We start from the raw sequence: 19,367 nt of genomic DNA, 5'->3' as shown, positions 1-19,367 counted from the left end.
GCTCAGGTCTCGACTCGAAGGGCGATCTGGCGCTTTGGAAGTGACTGGAGAGAAGGAGAGTTGTGTTGACTTTGTTCCTTCTCTCTCCTCAACTTCCTCTCGAATGCGAGACCTGATCACCGTAACCGACCTCTCTTTACGTTGTTCTGCCCTTCAAGTCGACCACTGGCAACGCGCATCAAAGGAACAACCCCTCTTGTGTACTCTCTCGATCCGAACCGACGTCGACGCTGAAGCAGAACACGATAACCTCTTACAAGACTCGTTCAACTACGGTACCGTGACGAAATCGATCGAAACTTATATCGCCGACCTAAACGAAAAGGAGGAGGAGGAATTATCGCTTGAATTCGTAGCGGAGGAAATCGCTAAAGTCGTCCTTTTTCAAGCGAACGCACCGAACGTAGAGTTGGAATTAAGGAGACCTAGAGCTTTACTCACGGCGGACTGTATCGGAGTAGCGATTACCCGTTCAAGATCCGATTATTCACAACTTCCTTCTTCCTCTGCGAAATCTTCTTCGCTAGACGACTACGTCCTCCTCCCAACAGCAGAGACTACGAAAGAAGATAAATTCTTCATCAGAGGTTTAAGGAGGTACATCATTATCGGATTGAATCCGTGCGAACGAATCGACGAACAAGAAGTGATCTGCGATTTCGATTTTTACGCCGCCGAAGGATACGAAATGATAAATCGAGCTCGAAGTGGATGGAGTGGGTGGAGGGGGATGGTGAAACAATTGGAATCTGTGAGCTACCCCCTTCTGGGCAAGAAGACTCTCAAGCTCATGCTCGTTTCGAGCGTTTGACAGCATCTTTCGACCTCGCAACCGCTCACTATCGAATTAATCACGACTTCCCTCGCTCGAATCATCACTACGCCTCCTCCTCCTCCTTCCCCTTCCTCATCCTCATCTCCCCCAACCTGGAACGTCCCGAGAACAACCGTTAGAGTAGCGAAACCCGTCGCATTAATGTTTGCGAAACACCCTTCAGTTCAAGTAACTCGTTCTCGATCCGACTTCTATCCCCCCCTCGTCGGCACCCGCTCTCTCTCAACTTCGACTTCCGGGAGTTCGAGAGAACACTCGGCTTTCATTGGATTAGGAACGAATTTAGGTGATCGAGTCGGGAATTTAATGAATGCTTTGAAGGAATTGAGGGAGATTGGAAAGGAGGATGTGAAAGTGGTGGATACGAGTTTCTTGTATGAGAGTGAAGCGATGTATCATCAAGATCAGGATCGATTCTTGAATGCCGCTATCGAGGTTCGTCCATTCCCTCCTTTCTTCTCTCTCTCATCAATCACTGATTTGATTAGCGTTTGCTCTGTAGATCAAGATGAATCTCTCACCACCTGCGCTCCTCGAGGTATTGAAGCAGGTCGAAAAGCGTCTTGGAAGAGATTTCACGACGTTTCGAAACGGACCTCGAGTGGTCGATCTCGATTTACTCCTTTACGACGATTTGGTCTTCGAACGGACACGAGAAGAGTCGGAGAAGGATGATAGGTGGCTTAAAGTACCGCATCAATCGATTCAGGAGAGGGAATTCGTTCTCCGACCGCTGGTAGAGTTCGCTCGTCTCTCCTCTGCTAGGTACCTCAGGAGTCAGTAGCTAACACGATCAGTCTATAGCATCGCCCCCAAACGCTTACATCCCTCAACCTCCCTCACCTTAACTCGACATCTGGAACTCCTGCTATCCTCAACCCCTTCCACCGTTCACCGTGTCTTCCCCCTCTCTCCCGAATCCGTTTTCCCCTTCACTCGTCCTTCCTCTCTCCCTTGCGCTTCAACTCGAACGAAAACTCTGCTCATGTCAATAATCAATACGACTCCCGACTCATTCTCCGATGGAGGACTCAACAGTTCTCTAGAAACCGCGATCGAAACTTCGGAACGACATCTCGAGTTGGGGAGTGATATTCTCGATATTGGGGGGATGTCGACAAGACCCGGAGCGGACGATGTATCAGAGGAGGAAGAAATCTCCCGAGTTGTTCCGTTGATCGAATCCCTTCGACGAGATCACAACGTCAAGACTCCCATTTCGATCGATACGTTTCGACCCTCGGTCGCAGAAGCAGCAATTGAAGCGGGAGCGAATATTATTAATGATGTTCATGGAGGAAAAGAAGTTGGGATGTTATCGACCATGTCAACCCTCGGAGTTCCTGTCGTCCTTATGCATTCCCGTGGAGACTCGAAGACAATGACGAGTCTAACAGAGTACGGTTCCGAGGGAGTCGTTGCTGGAGTGAGGAGGGAAATGGAAGAAATGGTTCGAACTGCCCTCGAAGCAGGGATAGCTCGATGGAATATCCTCTTAGACCCAGGGATCGGGTTCGCCAAGACGTCCGAACAGAACTTTACGCTCTTGAGGAACCTCGATAAACTGTTTGGGGAATCGGAGCTGTTGAGGGAGTTTCCGGTACTCGTTGGGTTGTCGAGGAAGAAATTCTTGGGACCTGATAAAGAGGCGAGGGAGAGGGTATTGGAGACGACGGTGGGTGTTACGGCGTGTGTCGCGAGTGGAAGGTGCGAGGTTGCGAGGGTACATGATACGAAAGAGGTAGGAGACGCAGTCAGGGTTGCGGATGGAATTTATAGGTCGTAATCTTGTCCGTGTTGGAGGATTCCTGGGTCAACATGTCGTGTAACTGCTAGACTCCCGGTAGACTCGGAACTTACGTACAGAAACCGAAGGGATTTCGTTGCGTCGATTCGCAGAAGCTTTTCGCAAACTTGGATTTCGCTCGCAAAATGTCCCGGAACCCTCGTCCCGTTTCGCCTGTCCCGCCCCGCTTCACTCCTCGGACGTCTCTTCAGACAGATCGCTGTCGCTTGAGTATCGCGACCGAAACACGAGATTTGCGAAACCCGGATCGAGACGACTCCAGCTCATCTCTTCTGTCGTCTCATTTCGATTCTTCCTCGCGTCGACAAAGATGGTCAGAAGTACAATCATCGCCCGAGCAACAGATGGTGAGTCTCTCTTCCTCTCCGTCTGCTCCCGCTCAACGCGTAAGGAAAGCCACGAGTTCACTCATCTTGAAATCGTTTCTTCTCCTCTAGGACTACCTCTGGCGGCTTCGAATGATGATGATGAGCAAGTGAGTATATGTCTCTATCGCTATACCATTGCACGGCACAACAAGGAGGGGATGATGGGAGAAAGGGAAATGGATAAGTCGCGGTGGTTCGAGGACGAGCTACGGAGCAGCTGGAGGGCGGGGACAATGAGCTGGGCTACATCTTGTATGAGCTATGGTATCACGCAGCGAACGCTTGCCCGGTGAGCGCGTTTCTGGAAAGATCCTCGTTCTGACTGCTCCTCTCTCTCCCGTTGTTTCGCAGGATCAAAGCAAGTTACCTGAATACAAGCAACAAGCAAAGCTTATCTTCCGTCGGCTGACACCGCAGTCCGAGCCGAGATGTTCAATCGAGAGCGGAGCTTGTACCCTTCAGTCAGTTTTCACTTTTCTCCCATCTCGCCTCCTGCTTCTTCTCGTATTGTGCTCGTCTCAACGTCTACGGTCACTGATACAACCCTCTGCGGCATGTACAGCTACCTCATCTCTGATTCAATCGTGTACCTCACCATCGCCGACCGTTCTTATCCTCGAAAACTCGCCTTTTCCTACCTCTCCGAACTCTCGAACGAGTTCACCCGTTCCTACCCACCAGAAATGTCGCTTAAACCAGGGCTTCGACCTTACGCATTCGTCAAATTCGACACCTTTATCCAACGCACGAAGCGGCTGTATCTCGATCCACGAGGGGCCGAAGCTTCGGGAAAGGGTACCGGAGTCGCTAGTGGCCTCGAACAGTTGAACGAAGACTTGCAAGATGTGACAAGGATCATGACGAAGAACATGGAGGATTTGTTATGGAGGGGAGACAGTCTCGATCGAATGAGCACGATGAGTTCGAGTTTGAGGGATGAGAGTCTAAAGTATCGGAAAGCGGCGAAAAAGATTAATACAGATGCTTTGATTAGGAAATGGGCTCCCGTCGGACTAGGGGGTTTGTTGTTCTTCGTGTTCGTTTATTATCGATTCTGTGAGTCGTTTTCTCTTTCATTTGATCCCAAGCTTGGGCCCTGGTTCGACCGAACGGACGCTTGAGAGTACCCTCGATGGTCTCAGTCGCAGTCGCTAGATCTGGCCAGTGAATCGGTTGGAAGGAGCTCGAGCTGACCTCTATTTGAACTCTTTACAGGGTAATCTCTCCCCCTTACGCCCTCCGTCTCTACCGCCCTGTCTGGATACACTACCCATTCCTACCTCTCCTTCTGTACTGTTGCAACACTGGTTAATACCCATCCCTGAGCGTGACGAAAGCGAAACTTTCGAGTGTCGTCGTTTTCTTTTGGCTTTCACTCGCGCAACGATCGCGCTTTGCAAGTCTCGAGCGCGAATGCAGGCTCATTAGCGCAATGTGTACATAGCACGAAAGCCCAGCTGGGCAGTCGTCGAAACTTGAATGACTCTCCGTCGTCGATCGTTCTTTCTTTCCTTCACTTCATCCAACAACACTTATCTGACCAAACACGCTTTTTACGCGTATAGAGCATCTGTATAATAGATAAATAGATAGACTAAGGCCTTAACGAGTCGCGTAAGTCCCTCCCTCTGCCTTGGCTCTCATTGTTTACTGATCTCTCCACGACCCCTTCCAGAGCAGCTCACAAGGGACTGCACGCGCAACATGCGAACATCGATGGCTTACGGCAGTCTCCCTTCACGGTGGAATCGATCCGTCTCGAACCCAGCCCGTCGACCCTCTCTCGAAATCATCGACCCTCTCCCTCTCGACCGTCGACAATCTCTCGATTCCGTAATCCCCTTCCGACCAGGCCCAAACGATAGCACGAAACAGAAACACCACGGCTTGGGGTCATTCAAGGCATTGAGGGAGAAATTTCAGGCAATCGCGAATAGAGGGAAGGGATCTTTAGGCCAGAACAGCGCGACGATTCATGGAAGAAACGAGGGATCAGTCAGGAGCGCGGATAGTCCGAAGAAATTGGTGAAACGAGCCGCGAGTGGGAGGAAGAGTACAGGTGGGAGAGGATCGAATATCGTCGAAAGGGAGAAAACGAGGGAGAAGAAGTCAGAGATGAACGGAGGAAACTTCTCGAAGAGTGCGAGTATGCCGGCGATCAACTCTTTGGGAGATACAAATGACCGGATACCCTTGAATACGATTCAACCTTCCGTCGACTCACTCCTCGCCCGAACAAATTCGAAAGACCATCTCCCTCCTCCGCTTCCTGTTTCCTCCCTACAGTCCCCACGACCTCCTCGTACCTCATCGTCAAATCCAGCCCCTTCTCGTCGACCCCAAACTTCCGAGAACCTCTCTCCAACCTCGCAACCTCTCCCCGTCTTCAATCGAATCTCTACCGATTTCGCACGCCCTGCTCTCGCTCCTCCACTCTCGACTCTCCGAGCCCCTCAAATCCGAGAAACCGAGACTCTCAACATGACGTTCCCACCTCTCTCAGATCGATACTCTCGGACTCTCCCCGGTGCAACTCTGCCCAAAATCAGCTCGAATTCGAACTCGATACAACAACAGCAATCGCCTAACTCGATCTCTCGGAGTCAATCAATCCGAGATTCTTCTTCGAGTTCGGTTCTTCAGTTCCCGAGAAGATCGTCGAGTATGAGTCAGGAATCGACGTTACCTTCATCGATCGATTCTTCTTCGAGGGCTCAGAAGAGACATAATGATCGATTGAAAGACGATCTAGCGTATAGAAGACACTCGTTATCCCCGGTGATATCGTCTTCAAACAATCCTAGCCCGGAGGATAGTCCTACTCGAATTCAAGGTCCGTCTTCCGAAGCGCAAAGAGGGAAAACTTTGTCAGAAGGTGCTGCGAGACGTTCGAGTACAGGTCTCGGTTTCGGCTCAACTCTCGTCACTTCTCCAAATGAAGTCGCAGGAGGAGGAGGAGGAGGAGCTACTGTGAAGCGAAGACCGTCAAAACCTTTCCCATCGAATTTCGAGGAGGTTCCGTTTCAACCACTTCAGGCGACTTCTCCTACTCCAACTGAAGGTTCGCCGGCTCTCAGTAATCCTCGAAGAACTCTCAAGGCAATCTCGATAGCACCTCGGAAGAACAACTCGACTTCTCCTGCGTTGTCGAGGGTTCCGCTTTCACCAGTCCAGAAATCTCCTTCTTCCGTTCAACTGAGCCTCGATTCGACTCCGGCACTCGCTACCGTTTTGAGACGAGACGGATCTGACGAGTCAGGAGGAGGAGGAGCTGCCTCGAATGGACACGTCGGGAGTTACGCGGCGAGATTAGCAGAATTGAGATTGTTGAGAACGCCGACTTTCGACGGAGCGGAGAAGAGATCTTCGACCTTCGAGACTGTCGAACCCGACACCGAACACTCTCGACCCGAACCTACAGCCGAGACTGGGAGGCCAACAGGAGAGGAGGAGGAGGCTGAGGAAGGAGAAGAAAGTCGACCGGTTTCGCCTACTCATTCGACAAATTCGCCTGGAGCAGATCACCCTTTCCGGCTTTCGACTTATCTCGATATCTTACCTCTCACTCAGTCATCTCTACGCGAAAACGCTATTCCTTCCCCGACAAGTCCGACTTCGTCGCCTCCCAAACATCCCTCGAGCAGCGGGAAAAACGGCGAAGGACCCGAGCAGAAACTCACGCTCGCGCAAATGGAAGAAGAAATCGTGAAAATGGAACGAGAGCTTACACTCGCCGGTACACCTCGATCATTCTTCACCGAAGAAGGAGGCGACGCAAACGAAGGAGATTTCGATTCGGGTCCCTCTGCACCTGGATCTCCAGTGTTGAGCGATAATGCGATCACACCGAGGACCGCTCGGAAATGGAGTATCGTTGAAGTTGAGAACGCGTACGAACGGATGAAGAGGTTGTTGGGATCGACGAGTTCTTCGAGAGTTTACAGTCCGAGCGAAACAGGAGGAGGGGGAGATGGATATGTTGGAAATGCGGGGGATGCGACGTTCGATTCGTCGATATCGAAGGACGAGGAGGAGAAGGAGGAGTTGACGGACGATGTCTTTTCGACTGTCAGGTCCGTCGTATGATTCTACAGTCGGGTCGTGTTAGAACTTACTGACTGTATTGAGTCTCTGCCGGACAGGACTGACAACGTGCCCGACAGCTCGCTTCCCTCCCGACCGACTTCTCCTTCCGCCGCAACGAAACTCGAGCTCAAGCCACTTCCAGGTCTTCCTCCGCCCTCACCGTCGAAGAGCGACCGCTTCGATACCACAGACTCGCAATCCGAACCTCTCAAGAGTCCCTCTAGTCATCGTCAACTACTTCTTCCCGCGAGGGTTCGCTCAAAAAGTTCGACCGACGATTTTTCCGTCCGGCAAGAAGAAGGAATCGATTCTTCGACGACGAGGACGAAACGACCTCATTCGACTGAGCCAGTCTCTCCGAGTCGATCAAGCGGGAGGAGGAGTCGACTCGGGGACACAGGTCTCTTCCGAAGCGGAGTCGGGAGAGAAATCCAGCGTAGAGCGCTCGGAGGAGGAGGAGGAGACCTATCTCTCGATTCCCCATCTTCACCAAATTCTCGCGCTCCCCGACAGAGCGTTCACCGGCTCATTCCGCCCGTCGATAGCCCTCGACGACGGGAACAGACGAGAACTTCAGAATCGTCTAGCTGGTATCCCTCGACGCCTCGTCGAAACACGTTCGGGAGGACTCGAAGCGCGACGACCGGATCTCTCGCATCGGATCAGGACAAGGCGCCTCTCACGACAGATTACGACAGTGAATCAACCACGACGAGTACGGCAAGGCCCGAACTGGAAGAAGTTCGAAGCCTTGATAAGTTACAGATTTTCTTCAAGTTCGTCTGTCCTCTCCGACGTTTATTCTCGAAGCTCGAAGCTGACAGGACTATCTGTGTTCAGATATACAGCGGTGAAAGCCGAATTGTCGAAAACGGAGATTGAACGAGATGCTCTATTCGAGGCGCTTCAAGAGACTCGGGAAACTCTCGCAAAGGTCCGGAGTGAGCGTGATACGTACGAGTCGGAGTTGAAGCAGGAGAAACTGTTCTCAGCCGAGATTAAACAGGTTCGTCGGAACTTTTCAGTCAGCCTCTCTGCAGAGTCTACGCTAAACCGCTTGTTGACGTCGTCCAGCACCTTGGAGAAGAGAACGAAGTCTACATCGATCGACTCGAGAACCTCATCGCGAGTAGAGCAGCTTGGCAACTTCGAGCCGAGGAGGCGTTCGAGGAACTTCGGAAATCAAAACTCGAAATCACGCGACTCGAGCAAGAACGCAAAGCCTCTCGTGTCAGTTCCCCTTCGACAATCGTTCCAGCGACAAGCACTTCTCCTCCCGGCTCGCCAACTCTCACGATGAATCAGGACAACCCTCTCGCGCCTCCATCGACTTCGCTTCGACCTCCTTCTTCGCCCATCCCTTCGACGTTCCGACAAAAACGAACGGTCTCGATGCATTCGAACGCATCTTCCGCGATGGGATTCGAAGCACTCGGGAAACTCGACGTCGGATCCCCTTTGATCTCGCAGACGATGGCGTTCCCAAAATCCTCAATTGGCAGTCTCTCGTCTCCCACTAAATCGACTTTCCCCTTCGCTTCCCTTCCTTCCCGAATCCCTTTCCCGTCCTCGCGAAAGACTGCGGCCGCGACGAGTACGAATGGACCTTCTTCGACAGGACTCGCTTCGGAACGAGACGACGAGAATCAAGAAGATCGCTCGTTCGATTCGACTTCTTCGTACCCTTGTACGGAGTCCGAGGTGGACTTGAAAGGGCTCAGAGAAAGGGACGATGCGTTCTTGAATGAATTGACGAACGAGATCCCGAAAGAAACGTTAGAGGAACAGCATAGGAACTTGAGTCATTTGTTGTCCTAGCAGTAGAATCTTTTCCTTCTGTAACTCTTCCGCATTGATCTGGTCTCGAGGCAAGAGGTAAATCTAACATTGGAACAAGTGCACTAAGTCTCTAATCTTTCTTTACGTATTCATCTGATTTGAAAGAGTTTCCTCCAGTTCCGGAAGTGGGAGAAGGAGCGAACACTTTCTGCAAGATGAGAGCGAGTCCAACCCAACTTGAGACGACGGCGAAGAATGTCAAGAAAGGGTGACTCATCGCGAGAGAGAAGAAAGATGAAGAGCGTCGAACGAAGGCCTAGAGAGAACGGAGTCAATACGAACAGACTTTAGGCGATGAGAGAGGAGAGAGATTACCTTTGACCATCTACCAACGAAATTATCCGAAGAGACTCCAGCGACAGTTCCGGTCAAGACTCCCTTGCGGATCAAATCGAAAACTTTCGAATCTTCGACCTTGAGAGCGTCTCCCGACAGATCGTTCTTCCAATAGACTCGATTCTGTAGCGTTCAAGAACCTCACTATCAGCTAGAAGCACTTAAAGTGAGAGATCCAAGCGACGCACATGAGGATCCGAAACGAGGAGAACTGGAGCGTCGACCGCACCCATTTTCACATCATAACTACTTCTCGACCACGGAGCCCATCGATCTCCATCGACCCATGCCCACGCTACACTCCTCCTTCCCTCTAGCTTGCTCTCTCTGTTCCATTCCTCGGCGAGTCGTTTGAATCGCTTCATCGTCTCATCGAATTCCCCTTTCAGGCCTTTCTTCGAAAAGAACCCGAGCACGACAAAAGGATTTGAAGGGTCCGAGTCTTCCGGGAACAAGTCGGAGTAACTCGAACCGTCGAGTTCAGAGACGACGGGGAGTTTTGCAGAGCGAAGCCAGGAGCGAGTTTGGTCGACTCTTTTACGGCGAGTGAGGGGTTTCGAAGGGAGGGAGAAACGACCGGTCGGAGAGAGGGAAGAGGATTTGAAGATTAGGAAAGTGGGAGGGGAGGAAGGAGGAACAGAGAAGTGGGAGAAGAGCTCGGGGGAAGAAGAGGCGTAGAATGGTGTAGAGGGTCCCATTTGTGATTGGGCAGCTTCACGAGCGAGAGCCTGCAAGTCAAGATCGGAAGTCAGCAATTGCTCAGGGGAATCACAGCTGATAAGTCGATTGACTTGCGATATCATCCTTCTCATTGTCGTTCGAGAAGAGCATCAAAACGACGACGGAATCTCGTTCGACTGCTTTCTCGAGCTCGTACTTGTTAGATACATGCTTGAGAGTCGTCCTGACGTCCGAATCAGACGTCCCATCAGCATCAGTTCGATCTGCGATAACTCAGCTCGATGGGAGGAGGAAGCAACTCACGCGTCGATCGTCTTCAAAGCCCATTCTTTCATAGCTTTCTCTTCCCTCCTTCCATGATACTCGACCACCGCTCCTCGGTTATAGCTGACAACCCGTGAAACGAGCATCAGTGAACCTGTTTCCAGTCGACACCAGAGGGAATCGCACGAAAAGGCTCACAAGATGAGAGTAGGGTAAGCTTGAACACCTTCTTGTCGACAGATCCCTTTGTTTTCGGAAGCATCGCAGTCGACTTGGTAGATGTGAACTTGGTTTTCGAGTGAAGAAGCGAGCGATTCCCAATCTGCGAGCCGTTCGATTAAGGAGAGCAGTGACGGGTCAGTCTCTTCGTCAAACGCATAGGTCTTCGCGCGGTCAACCAGAGGGCTCTCGCGTGTCCGGTAGAGAAAGGGTTGAAGGGAAGAAGAGGGAAAAGGGCGAAAATGAGGAAGAGAAAACGAGACTTACGAGGAGCTAATTTTTTGCAATGACCGCACCTATCCGAACGAGAGCGTGAGCGATCGTTTCCCATTCAGTCAGCAGTTTGAGAGAGAAAGACTCACCAAGGAGCGTAATACTTAACGAAACTCGGTCCAGCGTCTTGATCCTTGAACCTCTCCGCATCCTTCTTCGTCAACAATTTGACGGTCCCATCCGGACTCCCTCGAGTCTTCTCCCATTCTTGCGTGAGGGAGGAACCCTCAGATTCGGCGGAACGTTTCGATTCGGGTTGTTGAGCGAAGAATTGAGCGGGTTGAAGCGTTGACGAGGCCGAGGCCGAAGTAGCAGGAGGAGTGAAGGACTGTGATATAGTTTCTGTGTTAAGAGAGGCAGTTGAAGGGTCGAGGAAAGCTTTGATCTGGGATGAAGCGTCGTCAAGTAACAGATCGTAAGGTTTCTCATCTTCGCTTCCTTCCTCCTCCTTCTTCTCGTCTTCTTCTTCCTCAAGATGCAACTTCGGTAATCTAGCCTTCTCTGCTCCCTTCGCCGGCCTCGGTCTGACCTTCCGACCCATTTCCTCCTCTTCGACTTCCCTCGTTTCCTCCACCGGCAGCGTCTCTACTTCCCTCCAGTTCCCCTCTACGTACCTCGCCAACTCCTCAATACTCCTCCTCTCTGTGTATTCCTCCTTGAATTTCCCATCCTCATACAGGAAGATTGAAGGATAGTATTTAACTTCGTGTTGATGGCACAAATCTCCATTCGCGGCGCAATCGACTTGGGCGAAATTGAATGAATGTCGAGGCCCCGTTAGTGAGAACATGTCTACGACTGTGAGGTGTTAGGAGGTACTACTCGTCAGCTCAGAGATAACATTCGAGTAAGCGCTCAGATCCACTCACGTTCTTTCCATTTGGGAGCGAATGCACGACAGTGTGAACAGTAAGGAGAGTAATGCTCTACCAGCCTTTGTTATCGAGATCGAAACGCGCAGTCTATCGGTCAGCTCGTCAAAGGGCGTCGAGATGTAACAGCCGCATTCGCTCACCAGAGACCTTTCTCGGTCACTTTCCACGTAGATTCATCCAACCCTTCTCCGGCTACTTCAATCGGGGCCGCAGTCGCGAGGAGGGTCGAAAGGGAGATGAGGAACGAGATGAGGAGTTTCATCTTGATTGTTGAAGGGGAGGCGACCGGAATGCGCGTCGGTCGTAGCAGTGCGCAGTCGAGTATTGGATCAGCTGTAGTATATTGCTCTGGGTGGCCGGGCGGTGCGAGGTGAAATGAGAAAGGGAGAGATGCGCGCACAGTGACCCGACTCAAATCTCGCACTTTCGCAACTGCCTCGGAGGATCCTTGTGCCGTTCAAGTTCTCTGCGACTGCTGCAGCTCGCCGGTTGGGGAGTGCGCGGATACGCAGACATCGGAGAGAGTCGCCCGCTTCGAACTCCGCACAACGGTGGTTTATGTATGCACAAACGCACGTGTCTCGCATCGAGCACTTGTGGTTTAGTGGTAAAATCGGGCATTGCCATCTTACAAAGACGACCTTGCCTGGCCCCGGGTTCAATTCCCGGCGAGTGCAGTCTCTAAAGCGAGAGTGCGTTGCGGACGCGCAGCGGGCTCTCATTGAGTTTTTGTGCCATCTGTTTTCTTTTTGCCCTCCCCAAAGCAGTCATGTCATCATCCCTCTTTCGAAAACGAGATCGTCAGCGTTCTCCCAGACCTCTAAGGAAGGGTAGAAGTAGTTTCGCAGGTGAGCTCTGAGCCTCACATGTTTGGGTTTCGCATGTCTCTCTCTCGTGCTTCCCGGCGCCCCCTCGCTTGTCTCCTTCTGCAGTTTCTTCACAGTCTCGACAGCAACCAACGGAAACCCTCGCGGCGCTCGGTCAAATCCTGTCCGCAGTTGCTAGAGGAACCCGGGCCGCAATTCGGCCTCTGCTGTTCCTAGTGCTTCGGCTGACCTGACAAAAATCAGACAGTAAAGCATTATCTTCATAGACAGTAAAGCATTATCTTCAAAGTATTGGCGCCACGGGACCCGTTGCGTGAAGGAGACTTGCAAAGCAAGGGGAAAACTTCGGTAAAAAAGGTGTACGAGTCGATTGCCGTGATGCAGCGGGTCGACTTGGATTTGAAAGCTTCCCGCTCTGCTGAAGAGCGAGACAACCGGTGCGACGACGGAAGTGAAGAGATGAGAGAGGATGTTCGAAGCCAGGACCACAAAAGCACACAAGGTAAAGGTTCTGCACTAAGGCGAGGCTCCCAATCTCGAGCGCTGGTCGAGGTACGGGAGAGAGGCGAGGAAGGAGCTCAACTAGGAAGATTGCAAGCCGTGCAGACCTTGTGATCTCTTCTTCAATGCATACAGATGTCGACTCTTAATCCGTGTATAGAGCTTCGCATTGTTCTGTTTGGGACAAAGTACTTCAGAACATTGGGAGACAAACAAGTACGATCGAGAACAACCAAACCAAAAATAAACAGCAAAAAATGAAGACAAAATTCGGTCCTCCCTCCCTTCTCGCGCCGAGATACTGCTCGAACCAACTCTCCTCTCTTAGTACTCACCTCTGTTCCTCCTCCTTCCTTGTCCTCCGTTGCCTGTCCCAGAATTCCCTCGAGATGAATTTGTCTAGGAATGAGTTAGGTTGCGATTCGAACACGAGCTCGATTCCAGCCTTTTCAGACACCTCCATCACTTGTTTCATCTCGGTCACGATGGCTGGTGATTGACGACGGGAGGGATGCCATTCGAGAGGGAGGTAAATTGACTTGAGGGACGAATTTTCGGATTCTCGACAGGCGGTGAGGAAGGACCGAATTGCTGCCGATGCCTCGAACGTGAAGGTCGTGACTTGTTGAATACGGACGTGTCGAGCGGATGTCAGAGATGGAGGCAATGTGGGCGAGTCGAGAGACCCAATGAGAACACCGATCAGGATGCGAGAAGAGTAACCGGAGAAGAGCCCATTGATGCCGAGACGGTACAGAATCGAAGAGATGACGATAGCGTCGAGCTGAGGGAGAAGTCGCGAGATGTTTGTTTCTTCTAGTTGTTGCAGTTCTTCCTCGTCGATCACATTAATCAGTCCGAGAGCTTGAGGGGAGGGCAGCATCCCAGGATCCAGAAGGAGAGGAACAGAAGAGTCCAGCGCGCGGTAGTCGAGAGTAAGAGATCGAAGGGTAGTGAGCGGCGCACAAACGGTGGAATGGAAACCGCATCCGGAAAGCTGGAAATTGACCAGCGCTGCGACGGAGGACAGATACGTCAGCACCTCCTCTAAAGACTAGAGTTGGCAAGCCTGTGAACTTACTCGTATGCTGGACAAGGACTTCTAGGTCGAACGGATCCTCATGCCGTTGTGAGATCGTGAGACTTTGGATACCTTTCCATCTCCTCGAAAACCACTCAACCATTTTTGAGCTTGCGTCGGGTCCCACAATGACCTCCTTGATCCCCACGAAACCATCCGTCACTTTGAGTAAGACTTCAAGCTGCTTGTCCCATTTGATACAGACGATTTCGAGGAGTAGAGGCTGTGCGATCGTTCGGAACTGTCGAGAGACGAGTGAGAGGGAGCAGAGCGTTGTTTTTCGCTCTTTGTACGTCGTTGAATGGAAGGTGGGAGGAACTGCCGATTCAATGATGTCGCGAAGGAGTTCAGGAGGGAGAGAGGAAAGGGTAGTCATCTTCATCGCGAGCGGAAGCGCTGACTAGGTATTAGTCTGTTCAGTCTGTAGACATGGCAGCGTGTCAGCTCCTAGTTCTCGCTGCAGTGCCCGTTGAGATTCGAGAGCGATGATCAGAGTTGTTGAAGGAGAGGGACGTACTCAATCGACTCCGTAGACGCTCTCTGACCTACTAGCAGTCCTTGTACAATCCCAATGAACCGTCTCTACCGTCCAAGGATGTGCTGAAGCTGATCCAGAGGAAGGAGTCGAGGTTGTTTGATGAAGGAAGAGGGGGGACCGAGGTCGAGTTGGAGGCGCTTCAAGGCAAGCTAGGCTGATTCAGATGCTTCTCTTCTATTCGCTCGACTCAAAGGTGGCGGAAATGGAAGGTGACGTTGAGGGAAGAGGAAAGATTTCTATGATTTTTCGCAGTGAATAGCTCGAAAGAAGCTTCCTTCGTTCGACGCCAGAGAATCCCGCTCTGATCGTAGGAGCAACGTTACATATTACAAATCAACGGTTCATGAAAGTAAAGCGGTGCTTGAAACGACAATTCTTCCCCTCTCTCCCTCGATTTTTACTCCGACCTCGCTTCCTTCTGATCCCATCTCGCCTACGCCCCTTCTGCTGCCTCTCTAGCAATCCTCCTCTGTATCATCCTCCTCATGAACTCCTCCGAGACTTGACATTCTCCGGTTCTTTTGTCCGATTGTTCTTCGAAGACTACTAACAGGTTTCGATCCTTCGCCGCATGGACGAGGTTTTCGATCGATTTGAGGATCTCGTCCGTCTTGTATTCTTGCGATAGAGAGCTAGGAGGAGGAAGGTAGATTGATTTTAGAGTAGCGAACTTACGTGGGTTTTTGAGTCGAGAGGCGAAAGTATCGATTGTAGAAGCGCAGCCTGTAGCTGACCAGCTTGACATCGTTTGGACGACGAGACGAAGATTGACACCGTTCCATGGCTCTTCCAGTACTTCGTCAATCCTTTTCCAGGATCGGTTGATGAGAACTGAAGCGAGAGGTAGCGAAGCGATGTCGTCGACGAGGTGCTGGAAGACGTCCCACATGACAGTGATTGAGTCAAGTTATGGAAGAAAGTCGATCAGGGTTATCTCTGTGTTGTTGTCGAGCTCGGGGCAGTTATCGTCGAAAATGAGGTGACGAAGTGACGGGAAACTCGCAGCTTGAAGTGGGAACGGGTCGAGAATAACGCAGCACAAGCCGAGTACTTCGAGACAGGGAAAAGATAGAGGGAGAAGCGATCTCGTATCGAGGCGATTGCGATTGAGGAAGACGCGGGAGAGATCTGTTCCGCAACGAAAGAAATTCAGCGCGTCTTGTAGCAGAAACGTGGCGGAACCACAGACGAACTAGAACCGTGAAACATATCCAACTGCCATAGACTAGAGTAGCTAACAAGCTGCTTCAACCCGCTCATCATCGACGGAAATTCACGCAAGAGGCGCGTGAAAGAGGGGTCGACGGATAATCTCCCGTCCGCCTTCTCGAATAGAATTGTCTGTATCAAGGATAATCGATCGTTCCTTCTGCCGTTTTCGACAAGAGGCAGGAGGGTTTCGAGGGGTTTGCTAGTCGAGATTCGTACGAAGTTGTAGAGGACAGGTTGAGCAATCTCCTGGAAGACGCGGCTCGTGAGAGAAAGGGAGCAAAGCGTCGCTTGTGCCTCGGCCTCGAGCTTGGGGGTTCGGAGCGGACTCGTGAAAGGAGGAAGTTGGAAGTTGTCGACGATGACGCGAAGGAGTTCGGAGGGTAGCTGAAGGAGCATTTGTCAAACAATAGTCGTTCTCGTCTGGGACCTAAAGAACACAATCAGCAGCGTTTGTCGCAACCTCGAGGACGTGAGGATTGAGGAGAGACGAACGTGGAAGAAGCCCGAGGTTCGCGCTGACTCACTCGTTCGCGCTTACCTTCCTACTCAAATGCTTGGAATAAATCCTTTAATCCTCACCTGATACCCGACTGACCGTTCAGAGATGAGGAGCGATCGAGATTCGGAGATGTAGATGAAAACCAGTCGATTGATGATTCGGACGATGGAAGACGACTGAAAGGGTGCAGGGTGGGATGGAGGGCTCGAGAAGTGTCTTGAGTGCTTCTGCGGGCCGTTGAGAGGACGAAAAAGTGTTCGAGTGGGAAGAAGAGGGAAAGAAATCATCCCTTTCGCTCAACTACCCTGGTTCACGCCCGAACATGGCCAAGGAGATGAACACAAGGCGCCTCTCAAGACTAAAAGGAAAGCAAAAAAGAGAAAAAACGATGTGTGAATTGAATTGAATCCAGGTTGAGGTGGATTTGCGATATTCCCGCTCCGTTGAAGAGCGAGACAACAACAGTTGATGATGATGAGAAGAGAAGAGAAGAGAAGAAAGTCTACGAAAAAATGCCTGTAAAAAGATGCGAGATAGAGAGAGAGCGAGAGACCTAACGATTAACCCGAGAGTATGAAATATGATACAAGATTCCTAGTTGATAGGAGAGAGTTGATAGAGTTCAGCCACTCGTTGAGAATGGAGAGTCCTCCATCAAATCTGAAAGTCTCGAAGAGAAGAGCCTTCTAATGCTTTTGAGCGAAGTGCAGGGGACCGGCCCATTTTCGAAGGCGTTCGCCGTAGACCACGAGACCTACGACGGCGATAGTGGCGATAGCGACGATGGCGGATTGAACTGGGAGGAACATTTAAGAGTCAGCAAATTGTGGTTAAAGTTGTTCACGACAAGATGAAAAGTGTCAAACTCACTTCCGAATGAAACATCGAATCCGCTCTTGAGGGCCCACTCTAGTTGGAAGTAGCCGACACAGAAACCTCCTGTCGTTCGTCCGAGGTTGATAGCGGCGGAGACTTCACCCGAGGCGGAGGGGTAACAATCAAGAGCGCTGGAAGAAGAAAGGAGTCAGCTTCTCGGGTCCGCCTGCTTCCTGGGGATGAGAGACTCACTAAGCAGTGATAGCAACGGATGCGATCATAACACCGACGACGTAGAGACCCCATCCGATGATGACAGCCCCGACGTTCCAGATATTCTCGAGGGCTTGACCAACGATGTTGAGGCCGATGATCATCAACACAGCGGCACCGAAGAAGACGTAGAGACGACATTCAGGTCGGAAGAGACCTTGATGGGTTCGAACGTAACGAGCGGCGACTCGGTCGTTTGCGAAGTGTCCGAAAAGTTCTCCGATGGCGAGGGCGATAAGAGGAGTGAAGTAGAGGAAAGAGATCGTTTGAATGTTGAAGCCGTAACCGACAGGTTTGGGAATCGAGAAGAGGATCGACGAAGTAACGTTGATCCGTAGAGACGGAAAAAAGGCAAAAAGGTGTCAATATCGGAACAGAGGGACGAGAAAGAAATGAGTGAGACTTATCTACTGCCCACATGAACGAAAGCATGTAAACGATGAACGAGATGAAGATGACCGGCTTGAAGAAGACTTCGATCAATCGGAGGCAAGAGTGGGAAACTTTCGCCTTGTATTTTCGTTCTCTGAATGCCGTGACTCCAGTGAGGTTGAGGACGCGGCCCCAAACTCCGGTAGGTCGGTTCAAGTCGATATCGAGACCCCGAGGGTACCAAGTTTCGTCGGCGAAGAGGATGATGAGGACGAGAAGAGCAGCGGAGTAGGCGAATACCAACCACATAACGTATCGCCATTCGTTGTTGAGGTGTCGTAGCATGAATCCTCCGAAGAAAGGTCCGCAATAAGGTGAAGCTGCAGTCTTTGAGGGTAAGTTGAGGTCTTCGAGGACGGCTAAGAGCGAAAGACTCACCGAGGAAGATTGCGACCCAGATTCCAATCTTTTTCGCCCAAAGATGCTTGAAGTAGATATCGTGAATGAAGGTGAGACCGATCGTTTGGCCGGCAGTCAAGAAGACGGAAGTGAGAGGTCGGAGGACGTAGTAGGCCTCGAACGTTTGAGCGAGTGCTGAACCGAGAACGAGGAAAGTTCCGATAAATTGAGTCCAGAAGAGAACGGGAAGTCGGCCCCAGAAGTAGAGAGGGGGGATCCAGATCAATCCTCCGATTCCGAGGAAGAGAACGTTGAGGTTGCCCGCATAATTGATGTGTGTGGGAGTGAGCCCCCATTCTTCACCTTGGGCTTCGAGGAGAGGGATACCGGCTCCACTTTGGAAATCTCCACCGAACGCGGCCAACGCGAGAATCGCCAAAATCAATCCCTTCTTCGTTGAACTCCAGTTGAGGGGATCTTTAGGGTCGTCGGAAGGTTGAGGCACCAGAATCGTCTGCTCCAAAATGAATTTCCGTCAGTGAAGGCTTTGAGAGTCGCGACAAAAGGTAGTACTCACCTTGCCATCTGCGGCAGTTTTGAGCCCTAGAGCGGCGGCATCCTCAACCTCCATCACCAAGTTTCCACCCTCCTTTTCAATCTCTGAATCACTCTTTTGTAGCACGTTCCCGCCCACGTCGAGACTGTCTTGCCGTTTCTCATCATCTTCGTAGCTTGTGCGAGCTGTAGACATGGTGATAGGTGGAAGGGAAAGGTTGAAAGTGAAGGAAAAGAGGAGAAAGAAGAGAGGGAGAAAAAGTTCGAATCGCGCGTGGGCTCTTCCCCAGAGTCTAGACGAACGAGTCAAAAGCGAGGAAAAGAAAATGTTTGATTTGACTTTTCTCGGTCTCTGTATCGATTTGACTGTGGTTATCGCCCGTGAGAACCACCTCGACGGTTCTTCCTCTTCTTCCTCTGTCCACGGTTCGTTGACCTTTCCGACTACTCTCCTACTCTGCAACAGAGCGCCCTTCGTTCCCCAAGCCTGTCAAGTGGAGTCGAAGGGAGAGAAAGGGACAAGAGGTGTGTGCGGAGGCCCGCTCGAGGAAACGCTGGGTCGGTCGATCGAATTCCAAGTTGCTTGTTGAGCTCGTTCATCGTCGCCATGCTTCGGTTCAAGGTTGTGAGGTTGATGAGGCGAAGAGGTGTGTTGTGGTGGGTGGAGAGAGGGGAAGATTCGATTCATCTCCCCACTCGGAAGTTCGGAAC

General features: G+C 51.3%; 7 protein-coding genes across 7 annotated transcripts; 3 read left to right on the top strand and 4 right to left on the bottom strand.

The window, feature by feature from the left end:
• Positions 1 to 103: 103 nt before the first annotated feature.
• FOL1 (trifunctional dihydropteroate synthetase/dihydrohydroxymethylpterin pyrophosphokinase/dihydroneopterin aldolase FOL1) lies at positions 104 to 2,621 on the top strand (the record flags this gene model as incomplete). The annotated part of the gene is made up of 4 exons (XM_076631981.1): positions 104 to 751; positions 815 to 1,270; positions 1,338 to 1,576; positions 1,640 to 2,621. The coding sequence occupies 4 exons, from the start codon at positions 104 to 106 to the stop codon at positions 2,619 to 2,621; spliced, it is 2,325 nt and encodes a 774-aa protein (XP_076488104.1).
• A 331-nt stretch (positions 2,622 to 2,952) lies between these two features.
• On the top strand, positions 2,953 to 4,230 carry JCM6883_003899 (synaptobrevin family protein; the record flags this gene model as incomplete). The annotated part of the gene is made up of 5 exons (XM_076631980.1): positions 2,953 to 2,989; positions 3,080 to 3,117; positions 3,362 to 3,471; positions 3,573 to 4,066; positions 4,226 to 4,230. 5 exons carry the CDS (start codon positions 2,953 to 2,955, stop codon positions 4,228 to 4,230), a joined length of 684 nt encoding a protein of 227 aa, XP_076488103.1.
• Positions 4,231 to 4,714: 484 nt separating this feature from the next.
• On the top strand, positions 4,715 to 8,914 carry JCM6883_003898 (uncharacterized protein; the record flags this gene model as incomplete). Its single annotated transcript, XM_076631979.1, has 4 exons — positions 4,715 to 7,083; positions 7,153 to 7,872; positions 7,937 to 8,102; positions 8,171 to 8,914. 4 exons carry the CDS (start codon positions 4,715 to 4,717, stop codon positions 8,912 to 8,914), a joined length of 3,999 nt encoding a protein of 1,332 aa, XP_076488102.1.
• Positions 8,915 to 9,005: 91 nt separating this feature from the next.
• Positions 9,006 to 11,845, bottom strand: JCM6883_003897 (uncharacterized protein; the record flags this gene model as incomplete). The annotated part of the gene is made up of 10 exons (XM_076631978.1): positions 9,006 to 9,191; positions 9,251 to 9,394; positions 9,460 to 9,999; positions 10,067 to 10,175; positions 10,256 to 10,339; positions 10,415 to 10,538; positions 10,703 to 10,731; positions 10,798 to 11,506; positions 11,578 to 11,642; positions 11,724 to 11,845. The coding sequence occupies 10 exons, from the start codon at positions 11,843 to 11,845 to the stop codon at positions 9,006 to 9,008; spliced, it is 2,112 nt and encodes a 703-aa protein (XP_076488101.1).
• Positions 11,846 to 13,242: 1,397 nt separating this feature from the next.
• Positions 13,243 to 14,374, bottom strand: JCM6883_003896 (uncharacterized protein; the record flags this gene model as incomplete). Its single annotated transcript, XM_076631977.1, has 2 exons — positions 13,243 to 13,925; positions 13,993 to 14,374. 2 exons carry the CDS (start codon positions 14,372 to 14,374, stop codon positions 13,243 to 13,245), a joined length of 1,065 nt encoding a protein of 354 aa, XP_076488100.1.
• Positions 14,375 to 14,963: 589 nt separating this feature from the next.
• JCM6883_003895 (uncharacterized protein) lies at positions 14,964 to 15,419 on the bottom strand (the record flags this gene model as incomplete). Its single annotated transcript, XM_076631976.1, has 1 exon — positions 14,964 to 15,419. The coding sequence occupies one exon, from the start codon at positions 15,417 to 15,419 to the stop codon at positions 14,964 to 14,966; it is 456 nt and encodes a 151-aa protein (XP_076488099.1).
• A 1,508-nt stretch (positions 15,420 to 16,927) lies between these two features.
• JCM6883_003894 (uncharacterized protein) lies at positions 16,928 to 18,852 on the bottom strand (the record flags this gene model as incomplete). The annotated part of the gene is made up of 6 exons (XM_076631975.1): positions 16,928 to 17,037; positions 17,112 to 17,248; positions 17,310 to 17,517; positions 17,621 to 18,082; positions 18,141 to 18,615; positions 18,679 to 18,852. 6 exons carry the CDS (start codon positions 18,850 to 18,852, stop codon positions 16,928 to 16,930), a joined length of 1,566 nt encoding a protein of 521 aa, XP_076488098.1.
• Between the last annotated feature and the right edge of the window lie 515 nt (positions 18,853 to 19,367).

Source organism: Sporobolomyces salmoneus (genome assembly GCF_050403485.1).
Source record: "Sporobolomyces salmoneus JCM6883 DNA, S_salmoneus_JCM6883_v1_ctg21, whole genome shotgun sequence".
Taxonomy (NCBI): Eukaryota; Fungi; Basidiomycota; class Microbotryomycetes; order Sporidiobolales; family Sporidiobolaceae; genus Sporobolomyces; species Sporobolomyces salmoneus.
Note: the sequence above shows the minus strand (reverse complement) of the source record. Positions and strands in the feature narration are given on the sequence as shown.